This window comes from Apaloderma vittatum, unplaced genomic scaffold, assembly GCF_000703405.1.
Source record: "Apaloderma vittatum isolate BGI_N311 unplaced genomic scaffold, ASM70340v1 scaffold8104, whole genome shotgun sequence".
NCBI lineage: Eukaryota > Metazoa > Chordata > Aves > Trogoniformes > Trogonidae > Apaloderma > Apaloderma vittatum.
This window is the reverse complement of record NW_009710963.1, coordinates 61,787-82,833: the sequence shown is the minus strand read 5'-3', so window position 1 is coordinate 82,833 and position 21,047 is coordinate 61,787. Positions and strand designations below refer to the sequence as shown.

The following is a 21,047-nucleotide window of genomic DNA, read 5'->3' as shown; positions in this document are numbered from 1 at the left end:
GATTGCTCTGATGGGGCCTCTTTCCCCTTCTGATACTGTATGTTCCTGTGATTTGTGTGAAACTGAAGAGCTTTAAAAACAGGAAAGGAAGTCACAGCATGGAAATTTCGTTTGTGCTGTTCTGAAGCCCTGTGACTTTCTAGGTTTTTATTCTGATAAACCTAATACGTTATATTCTAAGCAGAATTGCAAATAGAAAGTCCACCTCCTTGCCCTCCTCTGTACTTCTCATAGTGCTATGATTTACTGAAATCGATATACATCAGTAGAGGGAAAAACTGCAGAGGAGCTTTAGAAAAATGACGCTTTACTTCCCTTGGATGCAAATACAGCATATAGGGCAGCAAACGCAGAGCTTTCACTGAACATGTTATACCATTAATCTCTGCCACTGCTCCCCAAGCAGTCAGCCTCTTTGGAAATTGAAACTCAAAACTGACATGGTCTGAGATACTTAAATTCAGCAATAAAAGCTGTAAATACCTTGCCATCATATACTATGCAAAAATTTCATGGGCAACTAAAGAAACTTTTAAACCATGTACTTGCAGACTTCTTGTCATCTCCTAACTTCACGCAGCCCACTGCCTGCATTAGTGATGTCACTGTGGAGAACTTGTACGTCCCAAATGAAAAATCAAAGCCAAGTGGCAGTAACAGTGCCTCAGGTTCCACAGAAAAGTGCTTCAAAATCAGCTTCAAAGCTCCAAGGTCAAGACCAAGAAAGTAAATGGGAGAAATAACTGTAGTTTTGTGACAGCTGTCGATATGATAGGAAGAGAAGCAGTTTTCCTCCAGATTTTTTTGGGTAATACAGTCAGAAGAAATGATGGTTCACTTTTCTTTTCTGCCAATAACTGTAAATTACACATTGTAAATGTGTGTATTGTAGATACATATTAAGTTAGAAAATTACATGCGTGCTGATGTTCTCAAATGTGCAACTGCTGTGCAAAGAGTGTAGATGGAATTAAAAGTCCCTCCTTTCACCCTGTGATCCTCTTTTGCCAGGCACGATATTTGGGGCCATGTTGCATATATAGTCTGGCATATCCCTAGTGAGTAGGAGCCAGACTCTCTGTTCAGCCCCATTTTCTGAAATTACTTGACTCGAGAGTGCACAAAACAAGACAGATTCTGGTTTACGTGATAATGCTAGCTGCAGAGAGCTCCTGTGGCTCAGTGCAGCTACAGTTCAGCTTCAAAAGCTGGTCATTTGGGATCAAATAGATGCCCTCCAGTCTCAGCTGGCATTTTGTGCCCCTTTTACTCTCTCGGTTCTGTCGTAGTGAATGATATTCAGTTAGTTAAATGTACTGTTTCTGCTCTGCAAAGCTGCCAGCAAAATCTTTGTAATGAGATTAGATAATGTACAGCCTTTTCCCTAAGAAATGCTCCTAGCTTTGGGGGTTTTCTACTTGGTTTTACTAATCTGGCTGCTGATACTGAATATGCAGACCCTTCTCAGCAAAGAGAGTCCATATTGCTTCTAAACTATGGCCCTGATTTTACAGAGTTCTCCTTTTCAATGCTCAGGGCTTGATCCCCGTGTTATGAGTGCAGGTTTCTGGGAACTTTGCCTGGGGACTGAACACAGGGATGGAAACCACAGCTGGAATGTGGCAGCTGTTTACGAAGCAACATCAATGCACAAGCCGTTGTTACCCATTGAAAACTGCAGACAGTTCTAAGAGGCAAAATGAGGCTTGAGTCAGTTATTACAGTACCTGCCTTGCTTCCTCATCCCTGTTTCCAGAATGGGAGTAATTATTCCTCAAGTATTTCAAGAAAAAAATTCATTCTTTTTCTTTCGTTGGGTCATAGGTTAAAATAAATCTCAGGGTTATTCTTTCACATAAGGTGAAAAACCAAGCTTTCCATTTATTAAGATGACAATCTTACCAGTGTTAAGTCTGCACTCCGGTATTTCCCTTTATGCTCAGCCTGTGAAGGGAGGTTTTGGCTTCACTTTCCAAGTCACAGCACAGCTCCAGCCACGGTCACTGGGACTGAGGGGCAGTTCTGCAAAGTCAAGTCACACAAGCAATTAGCAACTCCTATAATGGATGCTTCCATTTTAAAGCCTGCTTTATAGAGTCTCACAAAGCTGTAAATATCACTCCAGAGATCATGGGAGAGCTCAGGTCCGAAGCTTTAACTCTTGTCAGATTTGAACAGTTTAACGTGAAGAACTGAATACTATGGGCCTTGAGACTGCTTCCATTTTGCAGTCGTAGGTCACTGATTAGTCAGGATTAGGCAGCCAGGCATGGCTTATGAAGGAGTTGCCATCACCCAGTGTTCACGTAACATAGAATTTCCTTCAAGTATAAAACTATAGTGTTTAACTGAAATCAAGACTATATAGAGTCTTTCTCAGAACCTCTAGAATTTAATAGACGATGGTTCCCTTTTTACAGAGAACGTTGTTAAAAAAAAATCTTAGAAGAAATTCTATAGCAAGGACAGGAATATTACAAAATGTGAAAGGATTGTCCAAAAAGCTGGTGGAATGATTACCACTGTCCATTATTTTATATATATTATGTAAGTGTGAGTATATTCAGTGAATAAGTCATTCTGGTGCTCTGTACTCCTTTAATGGAATGAATGACTGTTCACAAAGTTTAACCTCCATGAACTTCAGTTGCCCTTCTGGTATGAGGAGTGATGTTGCTGAGCTGAAATAATAATTTATCTGAAAAGTGCTGATCATCACTATTCTTTACTAATTGTCCTGTAAATTTTTTTATTGAAATTGAAATTCCTTTAAGAGACACTGAAAAAGTCTTTTTGCACGTGGAAGTGCTTTCATGAATATTTAAACATTTATGTAACCTTTGAATATTTTAGCAATATTTACATTAGTATAACAGAAATGGGTTTACACACCAAAATACAAGATTCTGAACATGATGAATACAAGCAGGATATCCACCATTATCACATCTCCTATTTTCTGCTCAGTCTTAAAGTTCTAAGGCTTTTTAAACATCAGTGTGTTTAATTAAGGACAAACCACCCAAACTTCTACCTAGAAAATAGACTCACACATTTTCAATGTTCATAAACTTGACATGATTGCAATATTAAAAATTTGACTTTTTGTCCTTCAGAACTGTGCTTCAGAGACTGGGCTGATATCTCCACAGGTGAAAAACCTCTAGGAGAATAAACAAGTTTAGAGTAGACTAGACTCACAGAGTCAATACTACTCTTTTTTTTTTTGGTCTTGGAGTTCTTTCCACTCCTGCATACAACAGATACAAAACAGGACAGACAGTGTTCTGAGTTCACTCTTTTTTGAAAGACAGTCTTAGCTTATATTTGACATGAAATTTGTCTTTCGTAACCTACCTGCCTCCACTAGCAATTGAATGAAGATTTACAGAAGTGTCAACAGCCCCTTTATGGATGCAGAGTCCATTGTCACATCCTTTGTGGTGACCACAAGCAGCTCACGCTCCCTCCTTGCAATTCTGCAATACAGAGGTCATGGTGGGATCAAGACCTTAATCTGAAAGGAGTAAGTAAAGGAAGACCTAGAGGGTCTGCATTTGAATGGTACCGGTACTAGGAATCTCCTTAATATTTACTGTCGCTCATCTGTTCACTGCTAGGTGGAAAGGTACATTCACTCCGCAGATCACAAAGTCACGTAGTGCCATAGGTAGTGATTCAGGAATGACTCTCTCTTGATTTCCAGGCAGTGTGTTTTTTTCTGTCAGCTCAATAAAATGAGATTTTTTGCAGAGGGGCTCTATAAAAGTCACTTAGACAGGCAATGGCCTTTTTTACAAAAGGCCGCAATAATATAATGCTAGAAAAAAGAAAGACAAAGAAGAATCGTAGAATGGTTTGAGCTGTCCTCATGGTAGAGGTGTTCCAGCCCCTGGATCATCTTCATGGCCTTCCCAGGACAAGTCCGTGTCCTTGTGTTGAGGGCCCTAGAGGGCTGCTCCATGTACTCCAGGTGGTCACTGATAGAGAGGATGACATCCTCACCTTGTCTCCCCTGCCTATCCTTCCAGTCTTTTGCTGTCTAGCTTCTTTATTTTAGTTGTAATCTGCAGAGAGAAGTTAGGGAGAAAAAAAGGAGGGGGGAGAATGTAGCTGAATGCAGCTTAATAATGAAAGAAATTGCTGAAATAGCATCAGAAAGTTCGTTAAAATGCAAAACTTCTTGCTGATCTGCTACACAGAACAGAAAATAAACCCCAGTCACTTAGAGGTGGTGGCTAAGCAGGTTTCCCTTCATCATCTCTCAATTCTTCTGATGCCAGAGATAAAAAGCACTTTCAGAGGGAAGATATTTTCACTGTAAAAGCATAAATACTACAGGAGATGAGAGGCAGATCACTGTTCACAGAGTCTCCAGCTTCTATTAAAAACTTCCTTAAACTATTGTGGGCAAGACTCACAGATGAGAGCTGGTCACTGTACTGTTCAGTGACCTTCCACAAGCATTGCAAAACCCCGTAGAAAAACAGAGAAAAATGCTTATACAAATACACCTTTATAATAAAAATAGAATTTGAGTTCTATTATGATCCAATTTAATTTATTACTCCTTTTAATCTGCTTTCTGTCCTTTCTCCACGATTCCCTGAGACAGTGTTTTAGGTTGCCCCTACCAGTCCTGTGTTTCTATCTCTTTTAACCCTGTAGGAGAACAGATCAAAATAGTTTTGCCAAGTCTACATGGAATAACTCCAAAACCAAGTTGACTGTGATGTTATTTTCATCTGAGTTTATCTGAGCTAAGGGGGGCTGTTGCACCACATAACCTCTACCCTGTTTTTTATGAGGGGCATCGGCTTAGCAAATCAGCCCTCGCATGTGGCTTGCTGATGTTGTAAAGTGCAGCAGGACCAGTACAGCCGGGTTTGTTCTCCGAGGCCAAGCGAGTGACACTGTGAGAGACAGGGGCAAGGGAAGCAAACCCACGTGCTCTCTTTCTGCTAGCCTGCTATACTAAGCTTAGCTTAGCTGTGTTGCTTACAGAAGCTGTAGACTATGGGATAGCTTTAACTGAATGTTTCTTGAGGAGGAATATCCTTAATCAATGTGCATATGGACAGCACATACACGTTGTGAATTGTTCTCAGAGATACTTTCTGCCTTTCATCCTCTGTGCAACACTAAGTCTGTTGCCTTTCTTTGTCAAAAGCAATCAGTGTTGCTTCAAGAATGGATACCTGAAAGCACAATCATTAAAATGCTTACAGCAATCTGATACAAAACGGGCTTTGCGCCTCCTGTACTCTGTGTGCTACCTCTGTCAGAAGTACAGAAACAGAAGAAAGAGCATGTGTAAGGACATTAGCATTGCTTGTACTTGGTGAAAAGAGTGATATTTTGCTTAATGCAACTCATAATGGCCTGCCACTATTGCTGATGCATGCCCAGTGATAAATATTAACCTGTAGCAATTTTAAAGGCTGTGTGGTAGCTACAGCAGCCACCTCCTTAGGTTGCTGTATATATTTGTTTAGCCATTTGTTTGTCGCATATCCATGAAGGCATATAGCAGTTTTGCAAATACAGATGGAGATTGGATCTCAGCCCAGAACCGTTTAGGAATTGCAGTTTTGGTACTATTGTTACTGTGTTTTTTTCCCTGACAGTCGCATTTGTTCTGTTACTGACAATAGTGGGCTTTAGATAAATCATACATCTAGACCAGATCTGGTCAGTCTGAAGTCAAGTGTGTTATCAGCCATCTTTTATCAGCTAGTGCATGTGGTTTACTACGTGCATAAATAAGTAACTTGTACAATTAACTCAGAAAGTTCATCCATTTGTCTGTGGGATTAATTCCGTAGAAATGAATGGAATGGAACTAGTTTCAGAATGGCAGTGGCTACTGCTCCCAGCAGAATTGAATTAGATCTTGTAACAACTCCCCTGAAAGTTGCTCCTCAAATGAAGACAGGGCTAAGGAAAGAAGAGCCATACCTGAGGCTGCTTTGTCTCGTGTTCCACACGTGAGGTCTTCTGCCCCAGGCACTCTCACTGCTTCCCATTTGGCTCTAGAAGTTGCTCTGTGCTCCAAGTGCAATGCAGTTCTCTGACTGTTGCTGACCAAGGCTCCCTGGGTTGAGGTGTTTACATCAGTGAGGGAAAATGGGCAGAAGGAGTTGACTTCCCTGAGATTACAGGGGATAACAGAAATTCAAGTGTGTCAGCCAGGACTTCCTTGTACCCTGAAGCTGATTGAGGGTGTTATGCCGTAGGTAACATCCATATGTGGTATATTACTTAGATGTGAATTTCTTTTAACTTCAGCCACCTGAGAATTAGGGTGAAGCTGATGCAATGGCACCACAGAAAGAAACAGCAGCCCATCTAGGAAAGAGTTCTGAATTACTGCATATATTATATTATGCACCTGTGTTCCATAGTACTTTTAGATTAGATCCAACAGTCATTCTGAAAGAGCCTAGAGTGAACTAAACCCCTTTCTGTGTTGCTATTCAAGTTAACACCTGTGAAAACAGGGCATGCCTTTTCATAGTGGTAAAGTGAAGAAATTTCTGTCACCTTCAGACTTTTAAACCTCTCTTCGAGGGTCTGAGGAAGAAGCCTGAACAGACAGATGGGACAGGTGTTGTAGTACATAGTACTGTTTTCAGTTAACAGAGCCCAATCACAGCATAACCCTCTTAGGGAATGAGTCACAGAAATGTTTGTGTTATGTTCTCTGAAGTTTCCTTTTGCAATCTCACCATCAAATGTTTCACCAGAATGTAAGCCGTGCCTAAACCTGACAGAAGATAAAAATGGGGAAACAGTTTAGCTCTGTCTGCGGTCACAGAGGACATCCATCTGTTTGATTAGCCTGGGGACATAACCATTTCCAGCTGATAATCTTAATTTGAATAAAATTATATTGGGAGTGGGAGTGAGGATAAAAGGGAGCAGATGATAATATAAATATATGTTCAGGGGGGAGATAGGTTGCCACCACTAACGATACTCATTATGGGTGATGAAATAGAATTCTAATGGGAGAGGAGCAAGAGCAGGAGTTGAAGAGATCTGCTGGGTTTACCGCTAATTTCTGCAGACATACCAGCTCATTTAGTAATGTAACAGCTCCCACTGCTATCCACTTAATGTATGATTAATGTGCCACAGGATTTCCCCAGACATTTATAACACCTTTAGGAATAGATATGACAATGACTTTATCACTCATACTATCCTGCATCCCTCTTAATGATTTATATATTCAGGACTGATTTTATCACTAGTACTCAGCAACATAATAAATGAGAAAACTCAATGGTCCGTAAATTACAACATTGATTAAAGATGTGATTACTAATATAACTCTTACATGACTATGATAATGCTTGCTTTTATTCAGAACGGCATTTACATGTTAATGATAAATCTACTGCAGTGTTTAGAAATACTTTACAGCTTTAATCAAAATATAAACATTTATAAAGAGATAGCATTTATTGCGGAGGAAATGAGTAGACTTCTGTTACTCTTTAGTGGATGAAATCCACTCCAGAGCCAGCTTTGTCTTGATGATAGAAAGCAGCATGACCCTCTGATGAAGGTACTCATCAGGGTAGAGCTTTGATTTGCTGCTTGCCTCTGTCGAGACTGAGCTCGGTTTGTTGGGTTCCTCCTGACCAGCCCATGAAGGAGCCTTGCTCATTATAAAGTCCACAGCAGTGTGACTGCCTAGTGGCTCACTGCATGACAAACAGAAAATCAGCTACCAACTTCACAAATAGTATCCAGTCTTTAGGCATCTCCAGCATAATTATCCCTCCTGAGCCAATGCAGGATTTTTGTGTTCAGCTGCTCCCATTGTAAAAGGCCATCATTAACACGCATGAAAAGATAGGAGCCTTTTTTGTTTGGATCTGATTTTGACATGCCAGGGTTACACTTTGAGCTTGTTTTGTTGCAGTCGTTACCTTTTCTTCTTTCTTTCTGTATTTCTTCCCCCCCTCCCCCTTAGGTTTCTGACAGATGTGACTATGTTTTTGTCAATGGCAAAGAAATGAAAGGCAAGGTGAATGCACTGGTGAACTTTACGTATCAGTATCTGAGTGCCCCTCTGCAAATCACAGTGTGGGTTCCACGCCTGCCTCTTCAGATCGACATTTCGGATACAGAGCTAAGCCAAATAAAAGGCTGGCGAGTCCCAGTTGTTTCCAACAAAAGGTAAGTTTGAATCGCTAAATTTTAGTTGTTATTGTAAAATTGGAAGGTGTTGATTTTAACTATCAGCCAGAACAGCTGCAGCACCTGCACCCAAAATGCAGCATCTTTCCCTGAGGAACAGCGGTACTGGAATCCTCAGCTTTGCACCAGACATCTGCAGATATACTAAAGCTTTTAAAATCTGTGGATTTTGCTTCTGTGCCTGTGCCTGTCCTGTGCAACAGAGTGCAGTGTGGTCCCCTGGTAAGGTCCACTTACGAAGTTGTTGTTTGGACATACCAGCTTAGATGAAAAAGTGCTATAGTCCTTTTGTAGGCCCTTCATGCTAGGCAGCCATAAATCAGCCATGGTCTAAAAAAAAAACCAGAAAGGAGGGCTGTTATTTAAGGGGATGCTCTCCATTAGCACTCTAATGTTAGTTTTCACTAATGTTCTTAAAAACATTTCTTTCTACTTCACTTTCTTATGAAAAAAGACCCACCAGAGACAGTGATGATGAGGATGAAGATGAGCGGAAAGGACGAGGATGCACTCTGCAGTACCAGCACGCCATGGTGCGAGTCCTCACCCAGTTCGTAGCCGAGGATTCCAGCCCTTGGGGTCAGCTGAGCTACTTGCTGGGCTCAGACTGGCAGTTTGACATTACAGACCTGGTGATGGATTTTATGAAACTGGAGGATCCTCACATTGCCAAGCTGCAGGAAGGCAGGATTTTGATTGGACGGGAAGTAGGAATGACAACGATGCAGGTACTGTGCTCTAGACTGCCACATTCCGCCATTCCCGTAGGGAATCTTGCATTCTGTTGTCTTGAAAGAGGATAATTTCCCATTACGTTCCAGTGACCTTCTAGAGTCACACAGAGCATTAACCCAGCAACAGTCATCTGTGCTGGAGGTTGTCCCAGACATGCAGCATGGCCAGGAGCTGGAAGCCTTCAGAGATGTCTAGGAGAGGCAGCATTTCCACACTCAGTGAGAAGTCAAGCTCCTGCTCTGCTCTGGTAGGGGGGTTGGCCTAGATGATCTTTCAAGGTCCCTTCCAACCCCTAACATTCTGTGGTTCTGTGATGCAGCTTACCACCAGTCAGCTGATGGACACCATTGTGACTTTTTGAGGCAGACGTCTTTAGATTGTGCCAAGTTGCTTTTGATTTATTTAAACATTAGTTCAGGATAAAAAACCTACAACATGCCCTGAAAAGCACAAATGGCCAGCACTATATCCCAGCTCTGCCCCAGCTGAATCCTTACTAAAACCAATGTTTAAAGAGTGAACATAGCTAGTCTAGGCTGTAGATGTGAAATGAAGAAGGTGGAGAGGACTGTATGTGCATGAAATAGATATCCTATCTTTGTTCCCTAAAGATAGCAGGATGGCCCTTAGTTTCATTAAAGAATATCCTACTACCTTGATGCTCCATCAGAAACAGAAAAAATAGATAAATGAGAAATTCGAAGCAAAGAAGTGAAGGACAACTCCCTAGATGTTGTTACCTTCCCTTTGAAATTGTTGGGAAGTCTGATGAGCTCATCTGTACTGGGACACAGTAAAACAGGGAAAGAAGGTTTTAAATCAACTCTTCTAGTGAAATTATGCAAATAACACAACTGAGATAGCCTAGCTCTCTGTATCGGATGGAATGTTCTCAACCATAACCTCTCTCCTGAATGTTTTCCCGGCCCTGCTAATGAAATCAGACTGCCTTTTCAGTGTAGTCTGCCTTCTCATTTCTATGCATAAAGCTCCGGAGACAAGAAGGGATGATGACCTTAAGAAAGGTTATTTTAATTGATCAGCCTTTTCCTAAGTTGATTCTTTTGTGTTTCTCCAAAGGTTTTGTCTCCTCTGTCTGACTCCATCCTGGCAGAGAAGACAGTGACTGTGCTAGATGACAAAGTGACTATTACAGACCTTGGAGTCCAGCTGGTAGCTGGGCTTTCACTCTTTCTTCAGCCAAATGCAGCAAGTAGTCGGGCTATTGTGGCTACAACCATCGCCCAGGAGTTGCTTCATACTCCTAAGCAGGTAATGTACGCTGTATTTACTGTTGTTGCCTTTTGGGATGGGTCAGTGTTTTATCAACGTGAAGTACAGATGACCGTTCAGAACAAGTTCAGCAGTCAGACTTTAAAGGAGAGGTATAGTAGATATCCGTGGCAATTGCTTTCCTTTAGAGGTATGCTGGAATTGTCTTCTCATTTCTTCCCTTCAGATATTGACTTAATCTGCAGTAAAAGTTCTGACTGCATTGAAGTTTGTATTATTTGCATTTTTAATGTTCTTTCTTTAAATGATGCAACATCTGTTATTTTTGCAACACAGGCAGTCTTTGGTCAGTGATCCTTGTTTGCTGTATGAGCATGCCCTTGTTTTCCATGCCAGAGAGCACAGAGCTTGGTGTGTCACAACAATTTAATAGTTTGAAGAGCTATAAAATAGAGGCAGAAGATAGCCAAACACATTTCTTTTCCCTCCTGGAGTCACGGCAGACTGCCAGGCTCATCACTCCTTTTATTTTTCAGATGGATTTTGGGGGGTTCATCATTCAGTTCATGTACTGATACTACTTAATTTAAGCCAGCAAATTCCCATCTCTGTGAAGGGAGTCTTTCAAGCAGCATGGTTCAGGTTGCAGCCCACATGGAAGAGAAGATTGGAGAGCACCACCAGATGAAGGCAAACAGTTGCGCTGGAACAGATTAAGAACAAGGGTCAGTAGCAGTGGAACAAGCTGTATGTTCACTGCTCTTTCAGTCAGCTCAAGTGTGGGACTGGGGACCATGCAATTAAGTCTGTCCACAGCTACTCCTCTCACAGAAACTGTATGTCATCTCGCATAGAGGGAGATCTCAAATCAAGTTTTATGGCCCATTTTCATGATTATTGCTACCTAGTTTTCTAGAACATAAAAATAATTGTGATTGTTTTATAACTTAGTGACAGGAAAATGTCCAAACTGGAAGGACATGCAGCCCATCTGTTCCATTTACTGCATCCTGTAAACATAAGAATCTTATGTAATTAACCCGTTTGTACCCTTCTCCAGGGCTTAGAAACCACGTCTGACATATTGTCTTCAGCCAAAGACTGTAAAAGCAAAAGCTAGAGCTTGCCTAACCCAACTGTGTTATGTAGGACAGAGCACCATTTGTCCGGCAGCATCATTGGAAGAATCATGGCTTTGGTTGCAGATAAAAGAGCTTGTGAATCTGAAAAGGTTGCTCAGATTTATAGATGATCTGTCCCGACTATGCAAAGATATTTATCACCATCAGGTTATGGCGTATGATGACAGGGCATTTCAGTAAGTGCACAACACGGCATCTCCTGTCGGGCTGTGGCAAGGCAATATGACATGGCATGTCAGTATATATCACTACAATTGGCAAGTTGCGAAATAATACAGAAGAGTAAACATGGTTTGTTTTGAACTTGTTTTGCCCAACATCTGTGTAATGGAACAATTTTAGTGAAATATTTTGTTTCCTCAGAGTGACACATTTCTGATACAGAAGTGACTGGGCATATCAGGCTCAGGTTCTGAGCGGTGCCTTCTGCTCGGGGTGCCGCTGTCCCTGCTGTGTCCTCTTCCTGGGACTGCAGACTGCAGATAGCGCCTCGGTATCATGCTCCCTGAAGATACCGACTGTAGAACAGGAGGCGTAAGAAAATCAAGCACCTTTTTTTCCTCAGTAAAAGAAGTTTAAAATCTGTTGTTTCTTCTCCAAACTCCATCTGGAAAAAAAAGCCCAGGACCTAGACTGTCTTAAAAGGCAGTGGAAAACCTTCTTTACGTCAAGATCTGGAATGCCCAAGGAAATCTGGTTGCTTAGTGGCAGTCCCAAGTGAGTCAGTTTTGCCCACTCGTTCTGTGCAGGATGCCTTCTGTCCCAGTTTCCTGCAAACACAGAGCAGCATGTTCTGGTGGGGCCCCACTTCAGTCTCTGCCTCTCCTCCCAGCTCCTCCAGCGTGGAGCCTGCCCATCTGCCTGGCCTCTGCTTGTAATCTCACCACGTCCTCTTCACCAGGAGTAAGAGAAGTGTTGTCCTGCCTGCTTCGCAGCTGATGGCTGTGCTGGGAGCATCGCTCCTCCCTTTGGGGAGTTTGTGAGGGTTGGTTCCTGCTCAAGCACTGTGAGTGTTTGTGGTCCTGATCCTGGTGCTGCTGGGTCAGTGGGGATCCTGGTCCCTGGTTACTGGGGCACTTTGGCAGTGCCTTCATCCCAGAAGCCTGAGCTAATTCCACACGCTGTATAATTTACTTCCTACCTTCTTGTAAGCCACTCATTTGTTCTCAGCCTATAAATCTTACTCAGCCTATAGGCAGGGCTTGCCCAAGGAAGGACTGTTGAAAAGAGGACCTAGTGACATTGTATTTGCATCACCAAAAAAATATGATGGGAAGAGATTTGACACTAGAAAATACTTTGAAGGAAATAGTCTTATCATGGGAGTGGCCTGTGGAGTCACATACGTCTTTTCCTTTCATTTGCAATTTGAATTAAGGATGTAATATTTAAGTCACTTGCCCTTAGAAGAATTAATCTTGTGGCTGAATTTTGCAAGAAGTGACTCATGATCAGCTGAGATCCTTACTGAGCTGCAATTTCAGAAGGCAAGTCTTTCCTGAAAATCAAGCCCTTTTGAAAAAGAAGGTTTTTTAAAGGGGATAACCAAGAACTAAGCATATATTTGAATGTTGCAAGGACTTTGTTATTTGTGTCTTTTGCTCTCAAATTTATAAAAAGGCCCCAATAACTCACACAAGCCTTACTGATGCAACTGAGAAACAGAACAGCAAAGATAGCTGAAGGTTTTATTTTTCTTAGGAATAATTGTGTGTGTCTCAGCATTGTTACATGGAAAAAACAATCAATGTGTTCTTAGTCAAGTGTTTTTCTTGGCTTGACTTTGGCACCTTCAGTAACCAAGCTTCAGCATAGTTTAGCAAATGTCCTTGGGTAATTGGTGCTCGGGCAGGCACAATATTGTCCCTAGCAGATGAAGCAGCACATCTGTAGAGTGCAGTGGAGAGCATAAAACATTTTACAGATCATGCTATTACAGATCTTTCAATACCATAGGAATGAATTTGGTATTTTTGCTGAGACTTTCTTTCAATGAATACAGTGACTAGATTAGGTCTTTGATTATAATGACCACACCTTGCATAAGCAGGACAAAGCAGCCAAAACGCAAGCCCTGAAAAGTTGGCAATTTCTCCAAATAGCAATCTAAAGAAGATAAGCTAAATTTTTTTTATCTTGGATGCCTTAAGTTAGGTATCTTTATCTGCAGGTAAGTAACTAATTACCTCAGGTGACAAGGTGACCTTGAGGGATGCTGACCCATACTTCCTTTTTTTCAATCAATGGGGAGCTCATTGGCACTGAAAAGGGAATCAATGATTTAGGTGCCTAAAAATAAATGGAGATTGACCAACTTGCACTTATCAAAGTTGAAGTATCTTCTGAAAATTTGGAAACTGCAGCTGAGAGCCATCTATTTTTAGTGGCCATCTGCTCAGGTAGGAAAGCTGTTCCATTTGGCTTGCTGACGGTTGTTAAAATCAACGCTGCCATCTTAAAGCCTTCTCCAAAATGTAAAGAAAAGAAAACCTAAAGTGTTTTCTGATCTGAGTGAGCTTCAAGGACTCTTACATTTCATCTGGCTCTGCAGGGAAACTCACAGACATACAGCTTTTTCGTCACTGTAGGATACTGCATGTGTTCTACTGAACTGAAATGGGAGTGTGAAGAAAGAAAAAAGAAGGCCTTTAATAAACAGCTGTGTGTATTAATATTTCTCTGTGCTGCTGGAAAACTACAGACATTTTCTTAGGGAAAAAGAACAATATTAGCACTTTCTAAAGGCCAAGTTCTTCTTCACACATGTAGCTCCTGTTGACATCAGTGACAAGATCCAACCCTGTGAGGTCATCTGGAACCTCCAGGAGTGTCCTCAAAGATGTCCCCTGTCACTGTGATGGGAGGTGAGGGTGCCCAGCACCACCTGAATCAGGGCTACAAGCTGGAGTTACTTGCATATCCCTGCCTCTTGGATTGACATGATACTGTCCTGTTTTAGCTTCTGTCCTTCATGCAAACTAGTTACGAGAGATCACTGACATCTCACAGTTAAGTAATGGATATCAAGAATATTTTTATGGCAGTATAAATTACACTTAGATTGTATTTATATGTCTTCTTCAAAATGACAGAGCAATGTAATGGCTCACAAGTATGAGAAAGGAATTAATCAGCATGGGAAAGGGAGAAAGGATGTATTGTTGTATGAGAATTTGAATCCTTCCCTTGCAAATACAAGCAAATTCCCACTGGAAAGGAATGTCACATTAGCAGATTGGACAAAAAGGAGAGAAAGAAATACACAGTAGGGGAATGCATGGTTTGAATTAAGAACTGAGTCTTGGCTGCCTTTCATTTCCACATCATAACCATCAAGCCCAATTTTTGCTACACAAGCTACAGGCTTAAAAATAAATGCACATATAATACTTTTATGTTTCATGTGATAAAATGTCTGGGGAAAACCATTTCAGCATTGAAGTCCCCAGATAGAACAATCAGGGCTGGTTTAATAGAAGCTGCTGAGAACAGTATTCCCTTGCCTTTATTTGAGGGAGGGATGTATTTGTTTTCTGCAGAGCCATCCAGCCATCCATTTCTTTCCTTTGGTGTCCTGCCTCACTCCAGGACTATTGCAGCTGATTCCAGCAATTGAGGGCTTATTCACAAATACTTTTATTTGTGTTTTAGTGAATGAAGACCATTGAAAGGCCTCTTTTTTCTGAGCATGGAAAAAAATCAAATACACGGATCAGTCCTCAGACCTGTGCTTCTAAGCAGCAGAATTTTCTAAAATGCAACCAGTCCTACATGTTTTACTCCCCTATTTTTTGCTTGGAGAATACAAGATAGCATGCCCTGGTGTCAAGCTGACTCCAGCTTTTTGGAGGAGCTATTGAAGGGCACTTTATAATCACTGTGATGCTACAGAAGGGCTCAGTGGAATATCCTAAGAGAAGCAGACTTTCAAATGCTCTATGACGCTTTAAAGTGTAAAATAATCATCACTGTGGCTCACAGATTTTCACGGGCAACTCACGCGAGTCCCAGCACTGAGAGACTTGTTAGATCTCTTTATGATGGACTTTCTGCTGAGCTTCCAAACCAGCCCTGATCCCTGCACTGCGGTTGCCTTTTGGAATGTGAGCTTCCTGGATTTATCTAGGTGGAAGAGACATAGGCAGCCAGCAATGGTGGTTGTGGTGATGCATAGGCAGAGTTTGAAGTATTCAAGGTTGGACAGAACGGAGTTCCTTGGGGACTGTTGGTTTTCGTTAGTGCCATGTTACTTCTGTAGCCTGGTCATATTTCCCCTTTGCTTTACCCACCTGAACATAAGTGAGTAACAAGGGAGATAAAACTGCTAACAAAAAGCGAAATGCAAGTTTATCCAAAAAGATTTAACAAGTGGTATCGTTGGATGATAAGCGGCAATGTAATTCAAGGCCAGAAAAGGTGATGGAATTGCAACAGATCAAGAAGTGGCCAACTTGCTGAACATGTGCTTGGAATGGAGGGAGAGAACAGCGAAGGCATAAGGGAAAATGTAGACAAAATGTGTTGTGATAAATCAGTTGTGATTTAGATTAGATTTTAGGAAGAAATTCTTCAGCACGAGAGTGGCAAGACTTTGGAACAAATTGCCCAGAGATGTGGTGGCTGCCCCCTCCCTGGAGGTGTTCAAGGCCAAGTTGGACAGAGCCTTGAGTAGCCTGATCTAGTTGAGAGGCGTCCCTGCCCATGACAGGGAGGTTGGATCAGATGGTCTCTAAGGTCCCTTCCAGCCCTGGCCATTCTATGATTCTGTGAAAGGAAGATTTTGATGTGCTTAAGGAAAGCATGATATTTGATTATCAGCAGTGGATGTAGGAAGCAGTTTCATCATCTCCTCTGGACTGGATTTTGCTGTGCTTAGCATGATCTAATGTACGTTATCTGACTCACCTCGCATCATCACAGTCACCATACAAATCATCCTGTTCTGTAAGAGATGCTGGCAAAAGCGTGTAGTTGTGCTTCATTTGTTCTGGGAGTGCAACGGAGTGTGTGTGTGTGTGTGTGTCTGTATATGTATGCAGATGTAGAAGAGAGTAAAAGTGGAGGAAAGAAGGTCTGGGCAGCCAGCTAATCCCTCAGATTATTTGTTTACGCTTGATAATTAACAAACATAAGCATTTGTCACCTCAGTGTTCAGGGCATCAGACTAGGGGCAGCAACTTTGCATGTAAGAAGGCTCCAATTCGTCTTCGTGTGCTGATAGTAATTGGAGGACCTTGTCAGAGATTTGGAGGGGATTTATTGATGCAGTACATAGGATGTGCAGAAACAGCTCGTTGGAGGACATGGTACTAAATCATTTCTTTTTTTCTTTCTTTTTTTCTTTTTAGCTTTTCAGAATTTATAATCATTTGGGAAGTTCACTTCCTTCCCCTTCCTTCAACATTCCTTTAACAATGTGAAAGAGAGGAGATGCTCTCTTGCCAAATAGAATATTTGGGCTTATATAATAGACTTTGGTAGAATTTGAAATTCTATCCCTCTTTCTCTCATTTGTGTTCTTTTCCTTTTAATTAACGTTGTCCATAGTATAAGCATAACAATGCTATGTTGTGAAAAAATTCGTTCTTTCTGTGAAAAAGGAGTCTTTCAGAAATAAAAATTGTCAATGCTGGTTGAAAAAAATGGCTACACCTCTGTTAACTGTAGTAAATCACATGTGTGACTCCAAATTGCAGTGGACTACCATTTCATTTTTCTCCATCTCTGCTTCATAAAACCAAGAATGCAGAATAGAGGAGAAATAGCATAAAGAATAAAAGTTGGTTTGAAGTTGCTTGCAACTTTGTCAAATTCTAGCCATTTGGCTGAATTTTTTCCATGCTGCTACCTCTTAACCTGAAATATGTCTGAGGGCTGTTAAAGCAGAAAGACGTCAAGAAAACTAAATAGGAATGTGGCTGTCTTGAAGAAGACAGGAAAGAATATATGGCCCCTCATACGTGTTCCTCTACAGTGTCTGGACGGAGACCCTGGATCCCTCAGAGATGCTGTTCTTGCAGCAGTAAAATCTCCCTGCATAACCAGATCTGGGGCTCTGTAGTACTGGGGATGCTGTGTTTGGATTTAGTGAATTTTTTTGTAGAGATGGAGGTGCCCAGCAGAGATGGGAGGAGTCACAGGCCTCATCATTTCCAACCTTAACTGTAAAAATTCTGCACTCATTTCCTCATTCTGCTCTCTGAAACAGCACTGCTGGCAGACAGTGTCAAGCCTGTTGTGATATGTGCTTGAAATCATGTCGGTGCTTTTTCCTTCTGTAGGCTGGTGAAAAGTGAGTGTATCTTACACATCTCCCTGATGGTACACAAGGCTGTCCTCTTGCTTTAGGGAGAAGGGAGGCAACAGGGTGTTGAATTGCTGCAGGAGACACATCTTCTTTCTAACATATCCATTTAAAAAAAGAAATCCTTTACTTTCCCATGACTGGATTTGCTCTGCTATAGATCTCTATGATATAGATTTAATCTGTGCCTTGCAGCTTTATGTTTCTGTCTCTTCAGCCATTTCAGGGCTCTCTAACAAAAGATCAGCTGTTTTAATTTCCTTACTCAGTTCACCCTTCCGAGCTTCTGAGCTACCCTGGCTGCATTTCAGCTGTTTGAAGTGCATTTGAATCACTGAGAACTTTGCCTTCTTTCCTGTTGTGCCACAACTTATTTTTCTTCTTCCAGTCCCTCAAGAACTTGCTGATAGCACTTTGGAAATCAAATATTCATTATAGTCCAACCTTCTGCACAGCTAAATGCCCCTTGCTGTTTTCATTGAAAAGCTTTAAATTTAACTAGAAGGGTACCAATTCCCTTTTTTTTATAACCATAGCATAAGAAATTGTAGCCAATTGAAAACCATATTAGGTTGTAAATTTGTACTATGACTGGATGTTAACAGGGTGGCAATGCTTTTCCCCAGTGGTGATTTTCAGCCCAGTTGTTCTGATGTACCCAAGTGTAAAGTTATTAGGGGCATCTGCGGTTTTAATCTGGGAAGAAAAGAACTTCAGTTTTGTGTGAAGTTGCACTCGGGCAATCTGCCCACACGTCTGCTGGCTAAACAGGCAAGACATAGAGCAAATGAAAAAAATAAAGAAACCTCCTGCAAAGAAAGCTACTGAGATGTGGAGAAGTAAATATCTATATCATCTGGATGGGATTTCAAATGGTAAAGAGCTGACCTCTAGCTTTGTGTTTGCCTCTAATGATGGCTTCTAACAGTGCTACCTGCAGAGAATGAAAACAGTCCAATCAACTCCAGGCCGTTCGTATTTTTATCATAGAGATCATATCAGAATCCCCGTCCTCCCCTCCTTGGCACAGAAATGCGGTGGACTATCTAATTATCTCAAGGATAAAGTGTGATTTACTTAAAACAAATCTTTCTCTAGCAAAATGACAAGAGTTCCGTGAATCTTTTCTTTCAGGTGAATCTTCTGCTCCAACCATTTCGAAGATAACGTGGTAGCTCCTTATTCCTGCTAAGATATTTATGCCTTGCTTAATTTGACAGCTCCCTATGACACCTCTGCATGGGGAACATGAGGGAAATAAGTGTTCTGTCAAGTGCCTCTAGTAATATTTCTGGTTTCTCTCTTTCAGCTTTTGTATGACATGAATGACTTTCTTTATAAATCATGTAAATTGTAGCCTGTTAATGGGTACTTAGGTATTACGGACATCTCATATCATTATTTCATATATTCTTTTGCAAAACATTTGCAAGAGGGATAACGGTGGAACCTTTAGTGAAAAATGTGACCAATTTTCTGCCCCATCAGTTGAAGCTTGGTTTGCTTTAAAAGCAGTGCTGAGCCATTGTCCTCCATTCCCTCCAGCCACCATTCATTGCTGAGAGATTGATGAGCTGCAATGGGTTGAGATATTTTATTTAAGACCCTGTCTTTAACCATATCCCTCTCCTTTCAGGAAGCTGTAGTAAGCACCTGGATTCAGTTCAGTGACAGCTCTGTTACTCCGCTGGACATTTATGACTCTAAGGACTTCTCCCTTTCTGCTGTATCATTAGACGAAGCTGTTGTCTCGATCCACCAGAACGCTGCCTTAAAATGGCCCGTTGTGGCAGCAGAAGGTGAAGGTCAGGGCACGTTAATCAAGGTGGACATGATGATTTCTGAAGCCTGCCAAAAGTCCAAGAGGAAAAGTGTCCTGGCTGTGGGGAATGGCAACATCAAAGTCAAGTTTGGGCAGAACGATGCAGACTCCGATACAGGTGGAGATTATGATGCTGATGAGATTGAAAACCACGCAAGTGACCGGCGGCACAAAGTGTCAGATCAGGAACGCTATGGCCAGGATGGACGATACTATGGTAGCTCTTCAGCAGAACGAGAGGAAGGCGCCGTCAGAAAAGTCAGCACCACAGCAAAATCTGTCATAAAAAATAAAGTCATTAAAAACAGTAGGCTGGATGGTGGCAAACTCTCAGATGATAGCCAGCTGCAGAACATTCCTATTGACTTCACCAACTTCCCTGCTCAAGTAGACCTACCAAAAGGCAACACAGGCATGGAGGAGAATGACCTGGTGCAGACACCCAGGGGCCTTAGCGATCTGGAGATTGGGATGTATGCTCTGCTAGGGGTCTTCTGCCTGGCAATTCTAGTCTTCCTAATAAACTGTGCAACATTTGCACTGAAGTACCGGCACAAGCAGGTTCTGGTGGAAGGACAGGCCACCATGACCCATTCTCATGACTGGGTCTGGCTGGGAAATGAAGCAGAACTGCTGGAGAACACAGCAGATGCATCACCTCAGCAGGATGAGCACACAACTATTATTGACCGAGGCTCGGGTTGCGAGGAGAGCAACCAGCTCCTCAATGGCAGTGCTCAGAAGAACATTCAGAGCCAGGTCCACAGGTGTGCTGACTCAGGGGGCAAGCTCAGAAAAGAACAGAAATCTGAACCTTTACATTCACCGACGTCTAAACGGAAGCGGGTAAAATTCACAACATTCACTACCATCCCACCCGACGATGGCTGTCCTACTGTCAACTCAATCCTAAGTAGCAATGACGATGACATTAAGTGGGTGTGCCAGGATATGGACCTGGGGGACTCCAAAGAGATACGAAACTACATGGAGAAGTTCAAAGACAAAGTATAGCTCCTTGCTGGTTTTTTGGGTTTAACCACACCTTGATGCCTTCAGTTCTACAGTATATATTGGGACAGAAGAGGGGGAGGGGAAGCAATCACCAGGAGAAACGATGAGGCAGTTTTTATAATCAGGGAAAGAAATTTGCCAAACTGTCCACGGTATGGTTTCGGTTTTCACTTTGTTTTGTGTTTTCAGCAGTTACTCTGCTACTCACGGATTTAGGAAGTGGAATATAAATAGCAGAAAGGAACAAGGAAACGATATGACCATTATGATGAACTGGGCAAGATGAGGTTGTGAAAGTTTGTTTTATGGGTCATACAAATAATAATGATAGTCATGTTTCAAAGTACCAAAAATATTTGGAAAAAGAAAAAAGAGAATATAAGAGCATGAAAAGAATGAGCAGGATATAAACAGTAACTTGTCTGTATTTCTAATAAAACATCACAATTATGAACACATGACCCACAAGGAGACTTTTTAGATTGGTACTCAAGCCGTTTCTTTTTTATTCCTTCATTTGAAGTGAAGATATGTCTTTGGCATTACATATGAAGGAGGAAGAAATTACCTGTTATTTTTATTTTTA

The 21,047-nt window shown here is 41.6% G+C and overlaps 1 protein-coding gene across 1 annotated transcript in view; it reads left to right on the top strand.

Annotated features, from left to right (window-relative positions):
* The window catches only part of TMEM132C (transmembrane protein 132C), a 137,459-nt gene extending 116,998 nt beyond the window's left edge, over positions 1 to 20,461 (top strand). The window contains exons 5-8 of the mRNA XM_009867470.1: positions 7,985 to 8,190; positions 8,666 to 8,939; positions 10,027 to 10,218; positions 19,262 to 20,461. Coding sequence (XP_009865772.1) covers positions 7,985 to 8,190; positions 8,666 to 8,939; positions 10,027 to 10,218; positions 19,262 to 20,461 — 1,872 coding nt within the window. The remainder of the gene's footprint in view (positions 1 to 7,984; positions 8,191 to 8,665; positions 8,940 to 10,026; positions 10,219 to 19,261) is intronic.
* The last annotated feature ends 586 nt before the right edge of the window (positions 20,462 to 21,047 follow it).